Source organism: Hypanus sabinus, chromosome 5 (genome assembly GCF_030144855.1).
Source record: "Hypanus sabinus isolate sHypSab1 chromosome 5, sHypSab1.hap1, whole genome shotgun sequence".
NCBI lineage: Eukaryota > Metazoa > Chordata > Chondrichthyes > Myliobatiformes > Dasyatidae > Hypanus > Hypanus sabinus.
The window spans coordinates 110,228,111-110,245,559 of record NC_082710.1 but is presented as its reverse complement, the minus strand read 5'-3'; the positions used below and the strand labels follow the sequence as shown (position 1 = coordinate 110,245,559).

The 17,449-nt window shown below is 39.8% G+C and overlaps 1 protein-coding gene across 5 annotated transcripts in view; it reads left to right on the top strand.

Annotated features, from left to right (window-relative positions):
• The window catches only part of LOC132394323 (ras-related protein O-RAL), an 86,260-nt gene extending 72,599 nt beyond the window's left edge, over positions 1–13,661 (top strand). For all 5 annotated transcript variants that reach the window (XM_059970326.1, XM_059970327.1, XM_059970328.1 and 2 more), the window contains 2 exons: positions 7,004–7,181; positions 7,648–13,661. In XM_059970326.1, the coding sequence (XP_059826309.1) occupies positions 7,004–7,181; positions 7,648–7,767 (298 nt within the window). In that variant the 3' untranslated portion in view covers positions 7,768–13,661. The remainder of the gene's footprint in view (positions 1–7,003; positions 7,182–7,647) is intronic.
• The last annotated feature ends 3,788 nt before the right edge of the window (positions 13,662–17,449 follow it).

Genomic DNA, 17,449 nt, shown 5'->3' with positions numbered 1-17,449 from the left:
AAGTATTTGGCTAGAATGAAACTAGATAGAAATTGCTCAGTTCATGCAGTATGAGTTAGCTATGAAATCAGAGTCTAATGGAAAATCAAACAGTGAATTGATGGAAGATATGATACCCCTGATTTTTCCAATCATTGCTCTTTTCCATCTCAAGAGTTGCCTTTGATAGTTCTCTGGTGTAAAGTGCAGCACATTATTGCTTGAATTTCTGTCTGCACCAGATGGACAGTCATTTGTGAAGCATGTGTTTTATATCTTATGAACTGTGCTTTGAATTTCACAGTTTAATGGTGTCATTTGACTACTGCAGTGATTAATATTTTCCTAATGTAGGATATAGTGCCAGTACCACAAATGTGATCAACTAAAATACTACCCAACCCTCTACTTGTATCCGTTGTTCATCATTCTGTAATTTATCATTTATTCCCTGAAATAAGTTCACGCTGATTGCCAGTTTGTACAGGATCTTCCCCTTTCTGAACCCCTATTAACTATTGTTTACAAGTTACCTCATTTTATTTTGATGGTTTCCATTCTTTTTGGGGCTTAATCGTCCTGAAATACTTGCAGCTTTCCTATTTCTTTGGAAAAATTCAACAGTTTGTCGGTATCTAATGTCCTATTATCTCTACAGGTTTTCTTACTATCACTGACAAAAATCATGTCCCTTTGCCCTTCTCTACCTGTTTCAACTTGTTTCCTGATTAATAGGGAAAAGCTGCAAAAAATGCCTGCGTATTTTTATATTTAGCTTTACTGATTGCAAATACGTCTTAGAAGACAGCACATGAATTCCAGAAGAGATATTTAGCAGGCCAGGTAACAGATGTTGAAGAATCAGATATTCCTTGTGCCATCGAATAACAAGATTAAAATCTCAAAAAATAATATTGTAGCCATAGAAAAGTAGTTTAGAATTTAACTTCCCCTTCACATCTGTACTTGTGTAAATTACTAACTTCCCTTTTTAATTCTGCCAGAGATCCTCTGGTTCTTTCCTCACTGTCCCTTTTCATCTTGGGTGATTCTATTCATATAGTTACTATTTTTTAAATTCTTATCTCTGCATCCATTGTTTTTCAAATTTTCATCTTGATTTAGCCGGGCTGTGCTACTTCACGAGACATGCAGTGAAGCTGCATAACTTAAATGTGTCCTGAAGAGGGAATGAAATTTTCAGGATCATTGTTATGTCTAAATGTTTGTGGGTCTTGTAGTTTGATCTCAGAGCTAGTTGGTCCGCTGACTCTATACTTGACAATCCTGCACTTCTCCCTATAGATGGTTTGATACTGTAGCAGTTAGTCCAGTGCTTTACAATGCCAGCTGTAAGACAGGGTTCAGTTCCCACCTTTGTGAGGAGTTTGTACCTTCTCTCTAGAACTTAGTGGACTTCCTCTGGGTGCTCTGGTCATTTCCTTCCACATTTCAAAAAGGTGTATGGTTAGGGTTAGCGACTTGCGTTGGCACCAGAAGCAGGGTGACACTTGTGGCCTGCCCAGCACAATCATCGCTCATTCGACTGGACACAAATGACACATTTCGCTGTAAATCTTGAGATACATGTGACAAAGCTAAACTCTTTTTAACCTCCCTACCTCCACCCCAATCCTTTGTGCACCTGTTTGCAGTTGGTAATTTAGATAAAGCGATTAACCTCGCAGCCAGACAACATGCCTTGTTAAGTGAACCATCTATGAAAATGTGCAAACTCCACACAAACAGCACTGGATTGATCACAAGTATGTAGATCTGTGATAAGAGAACTGTCATCTGCTGTACCATTGTGCTATTTCTGAAAGCTTTGGCTCACTGCTTGGCTGACATTCTGGTTTCTTGTATTCTCACGTGTCAGATGACTGTGAAAGATTGAAATTATCCCCTTCCCTCCTGGATTAAAATAATGTTTTAATATATAATTGCTCAGTCACAGCATAATCCCAAGCAACACACTCACAATGTTGAAGGAACTCAGCAGGTCAGAGAGCATCCATAGAAGAGTAAGTTACGGCATAATCCTTGTGGTAGGTGTTTGTCTTTGGCAGGTTGATAGTTGTCAACATTTCCATTCATTCCAGTGACGTGTGCTTTGCAGGCTGAGCCATATAACCATATAACAATTACAGCACGGAAACAGTCCATCTCAGCCCTACTAGTCCATGCCAATGCTTACACTCACCTAGTCCCACTGGCCTGCACTCAGCCCATAACCCTGCATTCCTTTCCTATCCATATACCTATCCAATTTTACTTTAAATGACAATACCGAACCTGCCTCTACCACTTCTACTGGAAGCTCATTCCACACAGTTTCCACTCTCTGAGTAAAGAAATTCCCCCTCGTGTTACCCTTAAACTTTTGCCCCTTAACTCTCAAATCATGTCCTCTTGTTTGAATCTCCCCTACTCTCAATGGAAAAAGGAAAAAGCCACTGTTTAACGACTGTTGAGAAGGTGAGGATGACCTTCCTTGAACAGCGGGAGCCCTTAACATGGGTGTACACAGCAAGTGCATATATATAGCCAAGATGCCCAAGACTTTTGCACAGTACTATATTGTCATCATGGAACGAAGAGTGAATTTGTAAGTCTGGCAGGAGGAAAGGATGCTGGGGATGATGGTGAGGGTGGAGGGGTGTGAGGCAGATGGCAGAGAAGGAGTGCCAAGGGCAGGTGGTGGCTCAGGTGCAGACATACCCAACTCTGAAACACCAGGCAGGGTTATTTGATTCCAAACAACTGGTTTATTGATCATTACAGATCTTATGTTTCCCACTCCCTCCCCCTCCCTTTCCCCTTTTCTCAGTCGTGATTCCCCTCTCCCTGCTCCCTTCCCACTCTATCCATGATAGAAGCCCATATCAGAATCAGGTTTATCATCACTCACGTTTCATGAAATTTGTTTCTTCTTTGTGGCAGCAGTACAGTGCGATATATATGTGCATGTGGATATGTGTATATGTAAACAAATTGAGTAAAGATATGGTAAATGCAAGCAGGCTTTTTCCACTGAGGTTGGGTGAGATGACAACTGAAGGACATGGGTTAAGGGTGAAAGGTGAAATGTTTAAAGGGAACATGAGGGGGAACTTCACTCAGAAGGTGGTGAGAGTGTGGAATGAGCTGCTGATGGAAGTGGTAGATGTGAGCTTGATTTCAATATTTAAGAGAAATTTGGATAAATACTTGGGAGGGATATGCGGGACTATGGTCTGAGTGCAGGTCAATGTGATGAGGCAGAATAATAGTTTGGCATGGACTAAGTGTGCCAAAAGGCATGTTTCTGTGTTGTAATATTCTAGGAAAAATATCAATAAGATTGAAAGAATGCAGAGAAAATTTACAAGGATAGCACCAGGAATTGAGAACCTGAGTTGTAGGGAAAAAGTTGAATAGGTTAGAATTTTATTAGTAGGATTGTTTTTAGTGCCTTGGATCACCTGGACAATACAAATACCAATGTCAGGATGCTGTTTATTAACTATAGCTCAGAGTGTAATACCATCATTTCTGCAGTCCTAATCGAAAAGCTACAGAACCTGGGCCTCTGTACCTCACTCACAACTGGATGCTTGACTTCCTAACCAGAAGACCACAGTCGGTGTGAGTTGGTAATAACACCTCCACCTTGCTGACAACACTAGTGCACCTCAAGCGTACTTAGCTCACTGCTCTACTCACTCTACACTGACATCTTAATGGCAAGGCACAAATCAAATGCCATCTATAAATCTGATGATGATACAACTATTGCTGGCAGAATGATGATGATAACTGTACAGGAGTGAGATATACCAGCTAGTTGAGTGGTGTTTCAACAACAACCTTGCTGTCAATGTCAGTAAGACCAACAAGTTGATTGTGGACTTCGGGAAACGTCAGATGAAGGAACTCACAGTAATTCTTGTAGAGAGATCAGAAGTAAAAAGAGTGAACAGTTTCAAATTCCTGGGTATTAATATCTCTGAGGACCTAAGCTGGTCCCAACATATTAATGCAGCTTTAAAGAAGGCAAGTCCATGGCTATATTATGTTAGGGGTTTACAGAAAGTTGGAATGTTACCTAAAACGCTCAAATTTCTACAGATGTACTATGGAAAGCATTCTGACTTGCTGCATTACTGTCTGGTATGGGGTAGGGTGCTACTGTACAGGACCATAGTAAGCTGCAGGGAGTTGTAAAATTTGTCAGCTCCATCATGGGCACTAGCCTTCATAGTATCCAAGATGTCTTCAAGGAGTAGTGCCTCAAAAAGGTGGCATCTATCATTTGGACCCCCATCACCCAGGACATGCCTGCCCTCTTCTCATTGTTACACTTGGGAAGGAAGTACAGAAGCCTGAAGGCACACACTCAATGATTCAGGAACAGCTTTTTCCCCTCTGCCATTCAATATCTGAATGGATGTCAAGTTCATGAACATGACCTCACTGCTTTCTTATTTTTATTTTTGCACTGCTTATTTAATTTAGCTGTTTGATACACTTACTGTATTTTTTTCCTATATTATCAAGTATTGCATGGCACTGCTACAGCAAAGTTAACAAATTTCACAACATATGCCAGGGATATTAAATCTGATTCAAACAACACAAACAAAATGCTGGTAGAACATGGCAGGCCAGGCAGCATCTATAAGGAGAAGCACTGTCAACATTTTGGGCCGAGACCCTTCATCAGGACTAACTGAAAGGAAAGATAGTAAGAGATTTGAAAGTAGTGGGGGGAGGGAGAAATGCAAAATGATAGGAGAAGACCGGAGGGGATGGGATGAAGCTGAGCTGGAAAGGTTATTGGCGAAAGTGATACAGAGCTGGAGAAGGGAAAGGATCATGGGACGGGAGGCCTTGGGAGAAAGAAAGGGGGAGGGGGGAGAAGCACCAGAGGGAGATGGAGAACAGGCAGGCAACTTAAATATGTCAGGGATGGGGTAAGAAGGGGAGGAGGGGCATTAATGGAAGTTAGAGAAGTCAATGTTCATGCCATCAGGTTGGAGGCTACCCACCAGGTATATAAGGGGTTGTTCCTCCAACCTGAGTTTGGTTTCATTTTGATAGTAGAGGAGACCATGGATAGACATATCAAAATGGGAATGGGCCGTGGAATTAAAATGTGTGGCCATTGGGAGATCCCATTTGGGATAGGGTTCCCCTTGTCCTCACCTACCACCCCACCAGCCTCCAGGTCCAACGTATATTTCTCCGTAACTTCCGCCACCTCCAACGGGATCCCACTACCAAGCACATCTTTCCCTCCCCCCTCTTTCTGCTTTCCACAGGGATCGCTCCCTATGCGACTCCCTTGTCCACTCGTTCCACCCCCCCCCCCCCCCATCCCTTCCCACTGATCTCCCTCCTGGCACTTATCCTTGTAAGCGGAACAAGTGCTACACCTGCCCTTACACTTCCTCCCTCACTACCATTCAGGGCCCCAGACAGTCCTTCCAGGTGAGGTGACACTTCACCTCCGGTCTTCTCCTATCATTTCACATTTCCCCCTCCCCCCCTCTACTTTCAAATCTCTTACTATCTTTCCTTTCAGTTAGTCCTGATGAAGGGTCTTGGTCCGAAACGTCGACAGTGCTTCTCCTTATAGATGCTGCCTGGCCTGCTGTGTTCAACCAGCATTTTGTGTGTGTTGTTTGAATTTCCAGCATCTGCAGGTTGCCTCGTGTTTGCTGATTCTGATTCAGTTCGCTCTATGATTATTGTTCTGTCACAATTGAGCCCATGGATGATGAGATTTTTGGTGCTCCAACGTTGGTTTTCCTCTGGGGTATAGAAGTTTCTGGCACAACAAGTGGCTAAACGGAGGGATCACACTACTGATCTTGGAGAACTTCACTACCTAGAGGACGTCTTGGAAGGCCCATCCAGTGAAACATGAGTAGAATTGAGGAATGAGGGATGATGACTGCTGGGATTAAGCTATAGGCCACCCAGAGGAACTGAAGGAGCATGCAGTGTATGTAGGAAAATTACAATGGTGTAGAGCACAGTCGTGGATGATTTTCACTTTCTCAATATTGCCTCTCAGGATTGCCTCATTGCAATGGGGCTGAAATGAGCTAGAATTTCTTAAGTATGCAATAAAGTTTTAGACAATATTTAGGGAGTCTCGCATGTAGTGGGGCACTACTTAATTTTAGAAAATCAATGCAAATGTCAGTGAACACTTTGGGAACAGTGACCATAATTCTGTAGTTTCAAGGTAGATATAAGGAATACTGTTGATCAACAAGTTGGTCGTGAATTTGGGGGAAAGCAAATTTCAACAGCATAAGAAAGGAGCTGGAGAAAGTCGATTGGGAGCGGATGCTTGCAGATAAAACCACAACTAACAAGTGTAAGTCTCAAGATGTAATAGGAGTTCAGCGTGTTCTAGTAAGGTGAAAGGCAAGGATGGTGTTGGATCTGATGACATTAATTCGGACTTTTGTCAAAAGTCGCAAATGAGGCATAATCCTTGGTGGTTTTGGCCACTGTATTTAATGTTCATAACAAAGAAGTAACAATAACCAACTTCATCTACTGCTGGAGGTGTGTAAGACTGACCAGCTATATAAGATTGAAAGGTGTAAATAGTAAAATCTTTTTCTGGGCTAGAGATACCAGAAATGAATACTAGTTTAAAATGAGTGGAGTGAGTTTGAAAGGAGATTTTGAGGGTAGGGGAGGGTTTTCCTTCCAGTGATTATTATCTGGAACTTGTAGCCAGAGGAAGTGTTAGATACCATCACTACATATAAGAGACATTTGGACTGGTACAGACATGGGAAGGACATAGATCGATGTGAACCTAATGATGGAAAGGTGTGGATAGACAAAGAGATTGGCAATGACACGGTGACCAGTTTCTCTGCTGGACAAGTCTGATTTTTTTCCTTTACTTTTTATTTGTTGCAGGTGGGTTCTTGTCATTGCTGTTATGACAATGAACCAGTTTTAAAAACTACTTTCGAATCGTCACTTGTAGTTACAGAATGTGTTTTTTTTAAAGGGAACAAATTCTCCGTGTGAAAGCAGAGGAAGATAAAATCCCATTACTTTTGGTGGGTAACAAGTCTGATTTGGAAGATCGGAGGCAAGTCTCTGTTGAAGAAGCAAGGAGCAAAGCAGAAGAGTGGGGAGTTCAGTATGTTGAGACTTCAGCCAAAACACGTGCCAATGTAGATAAGGTGAGGACTCGGTTTACCAGGTACTTTAATTGCTTACAGTTTTACTTGATGAATGAGGTATTGAAAATAAAGGCTAACCCTAATTGGTATTTTTCATGAAGATACAAACTTTGCACATTGGTTGTTAGTCTTTGTTTATGTAGTTTTCCATAAATTCTATGGTATTTCTTCTTTTTCCTATAAATTACCTGCAAGAAAATGAATCTCAAGGTAGTATATGGTAACATATACATACTTGATAATTTTACTTTTTGACTTTGCACCTTGCAATTTTGAAAGGGATGTCTTAGAACTAGCTTCCAGAATATATTTTTATCTATTCAGCCATGCAAATTTTTCATTTATACAGATCTGCCAATAGCATAATATGTGTCATTTCCTGGTGATACTGTGGAGATTTTGCAATGGCTTGGAATCTGTATGTTTCTAATACTACTAGCCCTAAAAAAAAGTTCTTCTTTCTTAGGTATTTTTTGATTTGATGAGAGAGGTCCGAGCAAAGAAAATGTCGGAAAACAAAGATAAAAATGGAAAGAAGAGCAGCCGAAGCAAAAAGAGTCTCCGAGAGCGATGTTGCATTCTGTGAATATTTTTTTTTGTCTGGGGTCAGTTGACAGAAATTTCAATTGGGCATTTGGTATTCATATAGCCACTCAATTTGTTTAGAATTGGCCACTGTTTATTGTGTAGTAAAACAGTGTTAATTTTGAGTGTTGGGTAATGCTGGGTACATTGCCAATGCATTGCTCTGTGAATTGTCAAATACATTGTATCCTTTAGACCTCTTTAAAAATTTCTATTTCTTTGCTGTTTTATTCTGGACATTTAAATTTACGCAACTGTTCATATCAATGATAACATCCTTCCATCTTCTATTCTTGGATTTATTCATCCAGTTAACTAATTATTCAAAACTACCTTTCAAAATCATTCTTGGAAATAATTACAGGGCAGATTTCAAATGCATCAAAGTGGCAGGTCTATAAAAGGTAGTACATTGAAGCTGTTGTACTTCAGTTCATCAAGGTATAATTTACCTTTTTAATGTGAGAACTTATGATTAAATGACATTTGATAAAGTAGGTAGAGCACTCAATCCCTTTTTTGTATATTACCATTTGTGATCTTTCTACATGTGCCATTCATTGGAGGAGAGGAGAATGATTAACCCCAACTTGCTTTTAGCTAGTGGAGGTAAATGTTAAGATTTATCAATGCATCTGGTAGATCTTGAACAGTCTGGAAAGCAGTTCACTGTGAATAATCTTATTTTCACTGTTGTTGCTCATCTTCAAGTTGACGCAATAGGAAGTATTTACTTGAGTTCACCTCCTTGCTTAATATCCTGGCTAAAAGAAAAATGTTATGGGTCATTTTAGACCTAATTCTCCACTAGCACTTGTCACTATTCTCACTAGCCTTTAATAGATTGATTGCACGATACCCATTCCACGGTTTATACAACCCATATTGCATTCTCTGCATCCAGGTGGTGTATTAAAAGCAGGTGGAGATCTAGACATCACTGTCACTTGGATATTCCACACTGCCACCACCACACCAGCACAATAATTAAGAAGGTATTGTTTTGCGTTACTTGACTTTCTTTGGCAAAAAATTGAAAAGTTTGAACTATTTGTTGGAACTAATTGTCCTATGTGACTAAATGCATGTACACTATCCTTTATGGACTTGTGAAGGGGAAAAAAAATCCATTTCTTGCAGATGTTTTGAAGAATACAACGGACCTGTAGTGAAGTGGACCAATATCTTGCTGTTTTTAGACATTTGTAAAAGAATGAGATTGGATTGTACTAGTGTCTGTAATATCATGTGACTGATTTGTATAAGAATATTTTGAAGTTAAGAATGATTTCTGAATGGTGGTAGATTGTTAGTGTAGTTTAAAGATTAAAACACTATAGCAATTTATTTTTTCCATTTGCCTTAACATGAATTGCATGCAATTTGAATTTCACCCTCTTGTAGATAATTGAATCTTTCCATGATTTTATTGTGACATTTTTGTTGAGCTGAAGGGGATGAGGTTCTATACTAATAATGAACTGTGACATTATATTGCCAAATAGCTATCCAGATTGTTTACAGTCTTTAACAAAACTAATTTCAAGGTTAATTTTTCTTGATCAGAAAAATGTCATCAAAATTTGAAAAAAAAATTTGAAGATTTACAAATAAAAGTTATCAGCATAAGTTGACTAACCTTTTGTCTCCAGCATTCCTTCAATCTCCAGTGTACCTCAATGTTTACTATTTCCCAAGCGAGTGAGACATAGACAATTTAAAAACTATATGGACACCTCTGGATCTGGGAAAGAAAATGTTTTTTTTTGCCCCAGCTCTCAATAAGTGGTATAAAGAATTGTCTGAAATTCATCCTAGTCAACCAGTACTAAACATGGGTTTGTACCTCATAAAGGGAAACATTACAGAAACAGTGTACCTTTGCTCTGGTGTGATTAATGAAATGGTATGTTCACTGCTGAAACCAGGAATGAATTCTGAGGCATGATCACTGACAGTGCAAATCCTCTAAGTATGAAAAACTGGTGCAAAATCACATGCTACTTTAAAGATTCAGTCAGGTGAGAAATGGAATTTTAAGTACCACATTAGTGTAAGATGGTTAAACTCTTATCAATGTGCTTGGATTGAAGGACAGCAATATGTGGTTTAACAAACTGAGCCGTGCATTTTGGTATTGAATTAAGAGAAAATGCTTGTTCTATATTTCTACTTGCTCCACCATTTTACACTGATTCCCATCTCAATTTTGCATTTCTTTTGCTGCCATTGCTCTTGAGGTAAATCTGCTGATTAACACCAGCAAGCTGATGGTTTCACAGATCAGTTTTGATATTCCAACAAGCTTCTTGCCTTTCAAATAAACTGTCCAAGACATTAGTGAGACTACTTGAACTGTACTTGGAGTAGCTCTGGTTGTTTAACTACGAAAGGATGGCAGCATTAAGATCAAATGTACAGAAAAGATTTGCAAGGACTTTATGGTTTAGGCTAAAAAGAGATTATGGGTTGGGACTGTTTTCTCTGGAGCATAAGAGACCAAGAAGTAACCTTGGGGTTTATAGAAGGTAAATTATCAGCCATGGTAGGGGGCTAAAAACTAAAGGAAATAGATTAGGGGGAGACATGGGGGAGCTTTGAAGGTCTTGGAACAGGTTTTTCATACAAGGTGCCAGAGAAGATGGTAGGGGTGGGTACAATTACAATGTTTAAAGGTACATAGATGGGAAAAGTTTTGAGGGATGTGGGCCAAACGCACTCAAATTGGACTAGCTCAAGTAGGTTCCTTGGTTGGCATTGCATGAATTGGGCTGAAAAATTGACTCTATTGATGGATGTCTGTCATATCCAACAATGATGGGAAGCCTGTGCAGGAGAGCTTTTAAAATGGAAAAATCATTTCCCTGGGGCAACTCCCTTCTTATCTTGGAAGCCAGGGTCCAGTGGTAAGAGCAATCATCACAAACTGGGGATTTCCTTGGTTGCAATAAATAACCATGATTTCTGTGCCTTGTCATGCTCTTTGCTCTTCTCAGAACATTGCAGAAGTGACATCCTAGCTGTTGGATCTCAGTTGATCTTATCCACCCAGTGTGCTGGAGCTGACTTCACATGCTAGGACAGGCATGTTCCTATCTCACTGGAGTGCGAATTCCATCACACCTCACCTGGTTCAACCCGCTTGTTGAAGTTGTGTTTGGGTCACTCAGCTCTTGACTGTGGTTCCAAGTAGTTGTTGCATGCAACAGCAGCCACATGCTGGTTCCAACTCCATAATCAGCTGTGTTTGGCAATCCACTTTGTCATCAATACATTGCATTCCTTTAGACCGCCTACAGTATGGTGCAAAAGTTTTGGATGTGTATATGATCTCCAAGGTGCCTAAGTACAGTAGTAATTTTATGTATTGCACTGCACTGCTACAAAAAAAACAATTTTCATAACATGTGAGTAATGATAAACCTGATTCTGATATAGGTCTCTATTGTGGACTGAGAGTAGGAAGGAGGCAGGAAGAGGGAAATCATGGTTGAGATCAGGAAAGGAGAGTGGAGAGAGCAGGAAGCACCAGGGAGACATTTTCTAATGATCAATAAACCAATTGTTTGGAATTAAATGACTTTGCAGGAGTCTTGGGGCTGGTTATATCTATATCTGTGCCACTGCTCCAACAATCCTTCTCTACCACCTGTCCTGTGGCATTCCACCTTCTCCTTTCCCAAATCCTTTGCTCCCACCAGATTTACAATCTCGCTATTCATTCCACATTGACAAATACAATACTCTGCAAATGTCTTGGGCATCCTGGCTTTATTTATACATTAATTTTATATATATAAAAATTAGACCTTTGCGTAATACTGTAACCTTAATTTGTTCAGGGCAGGAGTTTTTAATCCTATGGAAAATACTAAATAAAAATGTTCTTTGTCATTTATGGTTGTGGCATTTTGTTGCAATCGTAATTTATAAAGGCAGCTTGTTAGCAAACTATTTGACAAAATGTAATTGATCTTGCATTTAGGGTAGAATGACCTAGGGAAATTGTGTTTTGAAGTGTTTCCTGGCATGCTATCATCCATTTACTTTTCCATTGCACATTCTGATAATTATGCAAATCAAACTTTGTGTTGAAATAAAATTGGAAGGTTGGGAATTTTACATGGTGCTGTATTCTTTGGAACCTTTGAGTTTTTGGCCCACATCTTCAGCTAATATGCTGCCTTCTCCAAAATCTATTAAATTGATTATGTAATGTCAATATTTTCAGCATTTTGATCAAATATAAATCTGTTCAAGGCATTCTGGGTTCATAAATAGAGTTCAAGTATTCTAATTGTGTAAAAAGTTCAGTGTTTTGTTGGTCAATATTCTAATCATGGTCAACTCTATTGGACTTCACAGTACATTACTTCAAAGATCCTTGAAGATTCAGATGTATTTATCACAAGTCTATCAAAACATACAGAGAAATGTATAATTTGTATTAACAACTAACAAAAATGTGCTGGGGGCAGCCTGCATGCATTTCCACACATTCTGGTGCTAAAATAGCATGTACACAATGTTCAACACAATGAATAACACCTTAATTGTAAATTCAGCATCTCTCAAGTCTAAGTAAAACAATCTTTTCCAGTTATCCAGTAAAAGCCATGTCTTTGATGTTTTAAGTTTTGAAATTAGGACTGATTTCCCATTTTTGTCAGTTAACTTTATAGGAAGCCTTCCTAGGTAAGTATTTTCATGGTCTATTCTGTTTTATAAACATGCTAGTCATTGATATTTTGAACAGTTTGCTGCTTTTTTGTGTACCATCTGAACAGGTAATTGTGAATGCTCATACAATCAGTGGCCACTTTCTTAGGTATCTCCTGTACCTAATAAGTGGCAATTGAGTGTGTGTTCATGGTCTTCTGCTCTTCTGCACAACGCTGTTTTAATGCGTGGTTATCTGAGTTACTGTTGCCTTGTCATCTTGAACCCAGTCTGACTATTCTCCTCTGACCTCTGTTTTGCCCACAAACTGCCATTCACTGGGTGTTTTTTTTTTGTGTGTTTTTTTTTTGCACCATTCTCTAAACTCCAGAGACCGTTGAGTGTTTTTAAAAAAACAAACAAACAAACAAACCAATCTAGGAGATCAGCAGTTTCTGAGATACTCAAACAACTCCATCTGGCACCAGCCAATCATTCCACTGTCAAAATCACTTAAATCACATTTCTTCTCCATTCTATTGTTTGGTCTGAACAACTGAACCTTTCTCTTGACCATGCCTGTTTGTTTTTATGCATTGAGTTGCTGCCACATGACTGGCTAATTAGATATTTGTATTAATGAATAGGTATACAAGTGTACCTAATAAAGTGGCCACTGAGTGTATGTCAGTTCTCATCTGAATTATACTTTGGTGCTTGCTGTGTTCAGGTCCTTGAGGATAAATCTGGAATGGTAAATTCAAGACACCACCAGTAATCTATTGTTTAGAATCTCAGATCTGAAGGGAAATAGGCAGATTATTGCATTAATTTGTATTCAATAGGTTTAATGTTTGATTTTGGAGACATTGCAATGTAATTTATGCTTTCTATTGTAAAAACAAACTTGAGTATTTTATTGTTGCGTACCTCCCCATCTGAAATGGGGTGCTTCTGTACATTTACCATGAATGTCTGTTTTTTTTAAACTTTGTATATTTCACATTCTTTGTCACAATGTTACTTGCCAAATTTATACTACATTCAAAGTAGGCTGTACAGAGTTAAATTAACACTGCAGCAGTAAATTGAAATAAAACTGTACAGTGTGTGAATTAGAATATTTACCTGTATCTAATTAATACAGCAAGCATTAATTTGATGTTTAATTAAGTTTCTAACTTTATGGCTTCAATATGTATTATTAGTGAATGCAATAAAAATTTCTTTTGATGATTTTAATGCCATGGGAATTTTCATTTACTGTAGCAGGACAGGAGGGAGAAGCCAGGTAATTTCAAAAAGATTATTATTTAGAGGTACAGTGCAGTAGCAGACTCTTCCGGCCCAACAAACTCACACCGCCAAGTTACACAATGTAACCAATTAACCTATTAACCTGTATGCCTTTGGAATGTGGGGGGAAACTGGAGCACCTGGAGGAAACCCATGCAGTCATGGGGAGAATGTACAAACCCTTCACAGACAGTGGTGGCAATTGAACCTGTCACTGATATTGTAATAGCACTATGTTAACTGCTACACTAACGTGTTGTCCCAAAGTAAACTTGAATATAATGTAAATTATTGGTGGAGGAATGGCATTTGAGGTACAGGATAACACTTGGAAAAGCAGATATTAAACATGGCATCTCAATTGGGGGGGAGATCCAAGTTTACCAATAAGATTTTCCACAGTTAATAAAGACCCAAATGTTTAGAAACATGGCATCCAAACCAAGGTGGCAAATTCTATCCAAAATTCACAGGAGGCAAGAGGGGTAAAGGTGGGAAATTTCTTTGAGCTTGGAATCCATCATTTCTCTTTTCCTTTATCCTAATTATCAATAATACCCATTTTCATGACAACTGCAAATTGAAATTATTTAACTTTTTAACCAACGGTAGAGGTTCCAGCACAGATCTATGTGAAACACTACTGGTCACAGGATTCTAAACACAAAGCAGCATATAAATATTGTGGAATTCACCTCAGCCTTCCTATGACCAAATCTCCCCCTTTAATGATTTCAGTGAAAAGTTACTCTTTCTACAACTATCCACACCTGTTCTATATTGGTGGCTGATTGCCAGTGAGGTGAAACAAAATACTCTAATTGTAAGTACCTGTCAAGGGTTATACTTCAATTTCAGTAATGAATTTTACACTGGCTGAACAGATGGAGATTTGCTGCTCACCCAGTGTCACGGGGAGAATAATAAGTGACGGAAAATGAAAACGATTACTTTGAATAAATTGTACCCATGTGGGAAGAAGCAAATTGTTACAAATTGTCTTTGTCATCTTAATAATGTAGGTTTCATGTGACAGTTGTCCTCAGGCTGTTCCCTTTGTGATTCTACAGAAAAGTCATTCATTAAGCCCAAACTGGGCATTCTGATAGCTGATTGCTTTCACATGAAGCCTATCAGTAACAAAGGTGAAATAAGATATGCCGATATAAAAATAATCCTTTTATGTTCACCTACCAGCCACAGTAATCTTCCACTCAGCTATTAAATATACATACAACTCCTGACAGTACAGCAGCAGTTATACTTGGATTTACTGCTGGTCAGGTAACCCATCCACCAAATATAAACATTGTGTATACATGGAAAAAAACTGAACTAAATTTTCTTTGGTATTACCTAATTAGAATCAGAGAACATTACAGCACAGAAAGAAGCCCTTTGGCCCGTCTAGTCTGTGCCAAACTATTATACTGCCTAGACCCTTTGACCTGTTCCAGGACTAATGCCCTGGCAGCTCATTCCATACTCTCACCACCCTCTGAGTGAAGAATAACCCCCCCCCCCCCATGTTCCCCTTAAATATTTCACCCTTAACTTATGACTTCTAGTTTCAGTCTCACCCAACCTCAGTGGAAAAAGCTTGCCTGCATTTACCCTGTCGATACCCCTCAGAATTTTGTATCATCATCATGAGTATGTGCCATGTCATATGACATGGGCGATCATGATCCCATGATCATAATTGTTCTTGGCTAATTTTTCCACGGAAGTAGTTTGCCATTGCCGCCTCCTGGGCAGTGTGACACCAGCCATTATCAATACTCTTCAGAGATTGCCTGCCTGGCATCAGCGGTCAGTGGTGACAAGACCAAGACTTGTAATGTGCACCACCGGTTCCCATGGCTTCACATGATCCTGATCAGGGGCAGGGGGTGATGTAGCTACACCTGTAGGCTAGTGGAGGGAAATTGTTCAGCCAATTCAGTGGTTGGTAAATTGATGAAGATCCTGAAAGGCAGGATTTATGAACATTTGGCAGAGGGATAATATGATTAGGAATAGTCAGCATAGCTTTGGCAAAGGCAAGTCATGCCTTACAAGTCTGATTGAATTTTTTGAGGATGTGACTAAACGCATTTATGAAGGTTGTGCCGTAGATGTAGTGTATATGGATTTCAGCAAGGCATTTGATAAGGTACCCCATGCAAGGCTTATTGAAAAAGTAAGGAGGCTTAGGATCCAAGGGGAAATTGTGGATCCAGAACTGGCTTGCCCACAGAAGGCAAAGAGTGGTTGTAGATGGGTCATATTCTACATGAAGGTCAGTGACCAGTGGTATCCCTCAGGGATCTGTTCTGGGACCCTTACTCTTTGTGATTTTTATAAATGACCTGGATGAGAAAGTGGAGGGAAGGGTTAGTAAATTTGCAGTTGACACAAAGGCTGGGTGTAGTGGATAGTATGGAGGGCTGTCAGAGGTTACAGTAGGGCATTGATAGGATGCAAAACTGAGCTGAGAAGTGGCAGACACAGTTCAACCCAGATAAGTGTGAGGTGATTCATTTTGGTAGATCAAATATGATGGCAGAATATAGTATTAATGGTAAGTGTGGAGGATCAGAGGGATCTTGGGGTCTGATACCATAGTGCACTTAAAGCTGCTGCGCAGGTTGACTGTGTGGTTAAGAAGGCATACGGTGCATTGGCCTTCATCAACCATGGGATTGAGATTAAGAGCCGAGAGGTAATGTTACAGCTATATAGGACTCTGGTCAGACCCCACTTGGAGTACTGTGCTCAATTCTGGTGCCTCACTACAGGAAAGACGTGGAAACCATAGAAAGGGTGCAGAGGAGATTTACAAGGATGTTGCCTGGATTGAGGGGCATGCCTTATGAGAATAGGTTGAGTGAAATCAGCCTTTTCTCCTTGGAGTGACAGAGGATGAGAGGTGACCTGATAGAGGTGTACAAGGTGATGAGAGGCTTTGATCATGTGGATAGTCAGAGGCTTTTTCCCAGGGCTGAAATGACTAGCACGAGGGGGTACAGTCTTAAGGTGCTTGGAAGTAGTTGCAGAGGAGATGTCAGGGGTAAGTTTCTTACACAGAGAGTGGTGAGTGCTTGGAATGGGCTGCCGGTGGCAGCAGTGGAGGCGGATACAATAGGGTCTTTTAAGAGACTCCCAGATAGGTACATGGACCTTAGAAAAATGAAGGGCTATGGTTAAGCCTAGTAATTTCTAAGGCAAGGACATGTTCGGCAAAGCTTTTTGGGCCAAAGGGCCTGTATTGTGCTGTGGGTTTTCTGTTTCTATGAATGCCTTATACCTCCTTTGGTAGAAACCCAATAATTTTTGGGTCTCCACCCAGCCACCTGATAACTTTGTATATCTCTATTGAATCTAACCTCATTCTCCTATGCTTTAAGGAAGCCCTAACCTTTTCAACCATTCCCCATTACTCAGATTCTCATATCCTAACAATCAATTGCAGATCAATTAAGCAGTATTTAATTAATACATGCAAAGAGAAAGAGGTTTATTTATTTACTGAGATACAGCATAGAACAAGCCCTACGAGCCACACCACCCAGCAACCCCTAATTTATTCCTAGCCTAATCACTGGACAATCTACAATGGCTAATTAGCCTATCAACTAGTACACCTTTGGACTGTGGGAGGAATCCAGAGCACCCGGAGGAAACACTTGCGGTCACGAGGAGAACATACAAACTCCTTGTAAATAGCAGTGGGAATTGAACAGGGG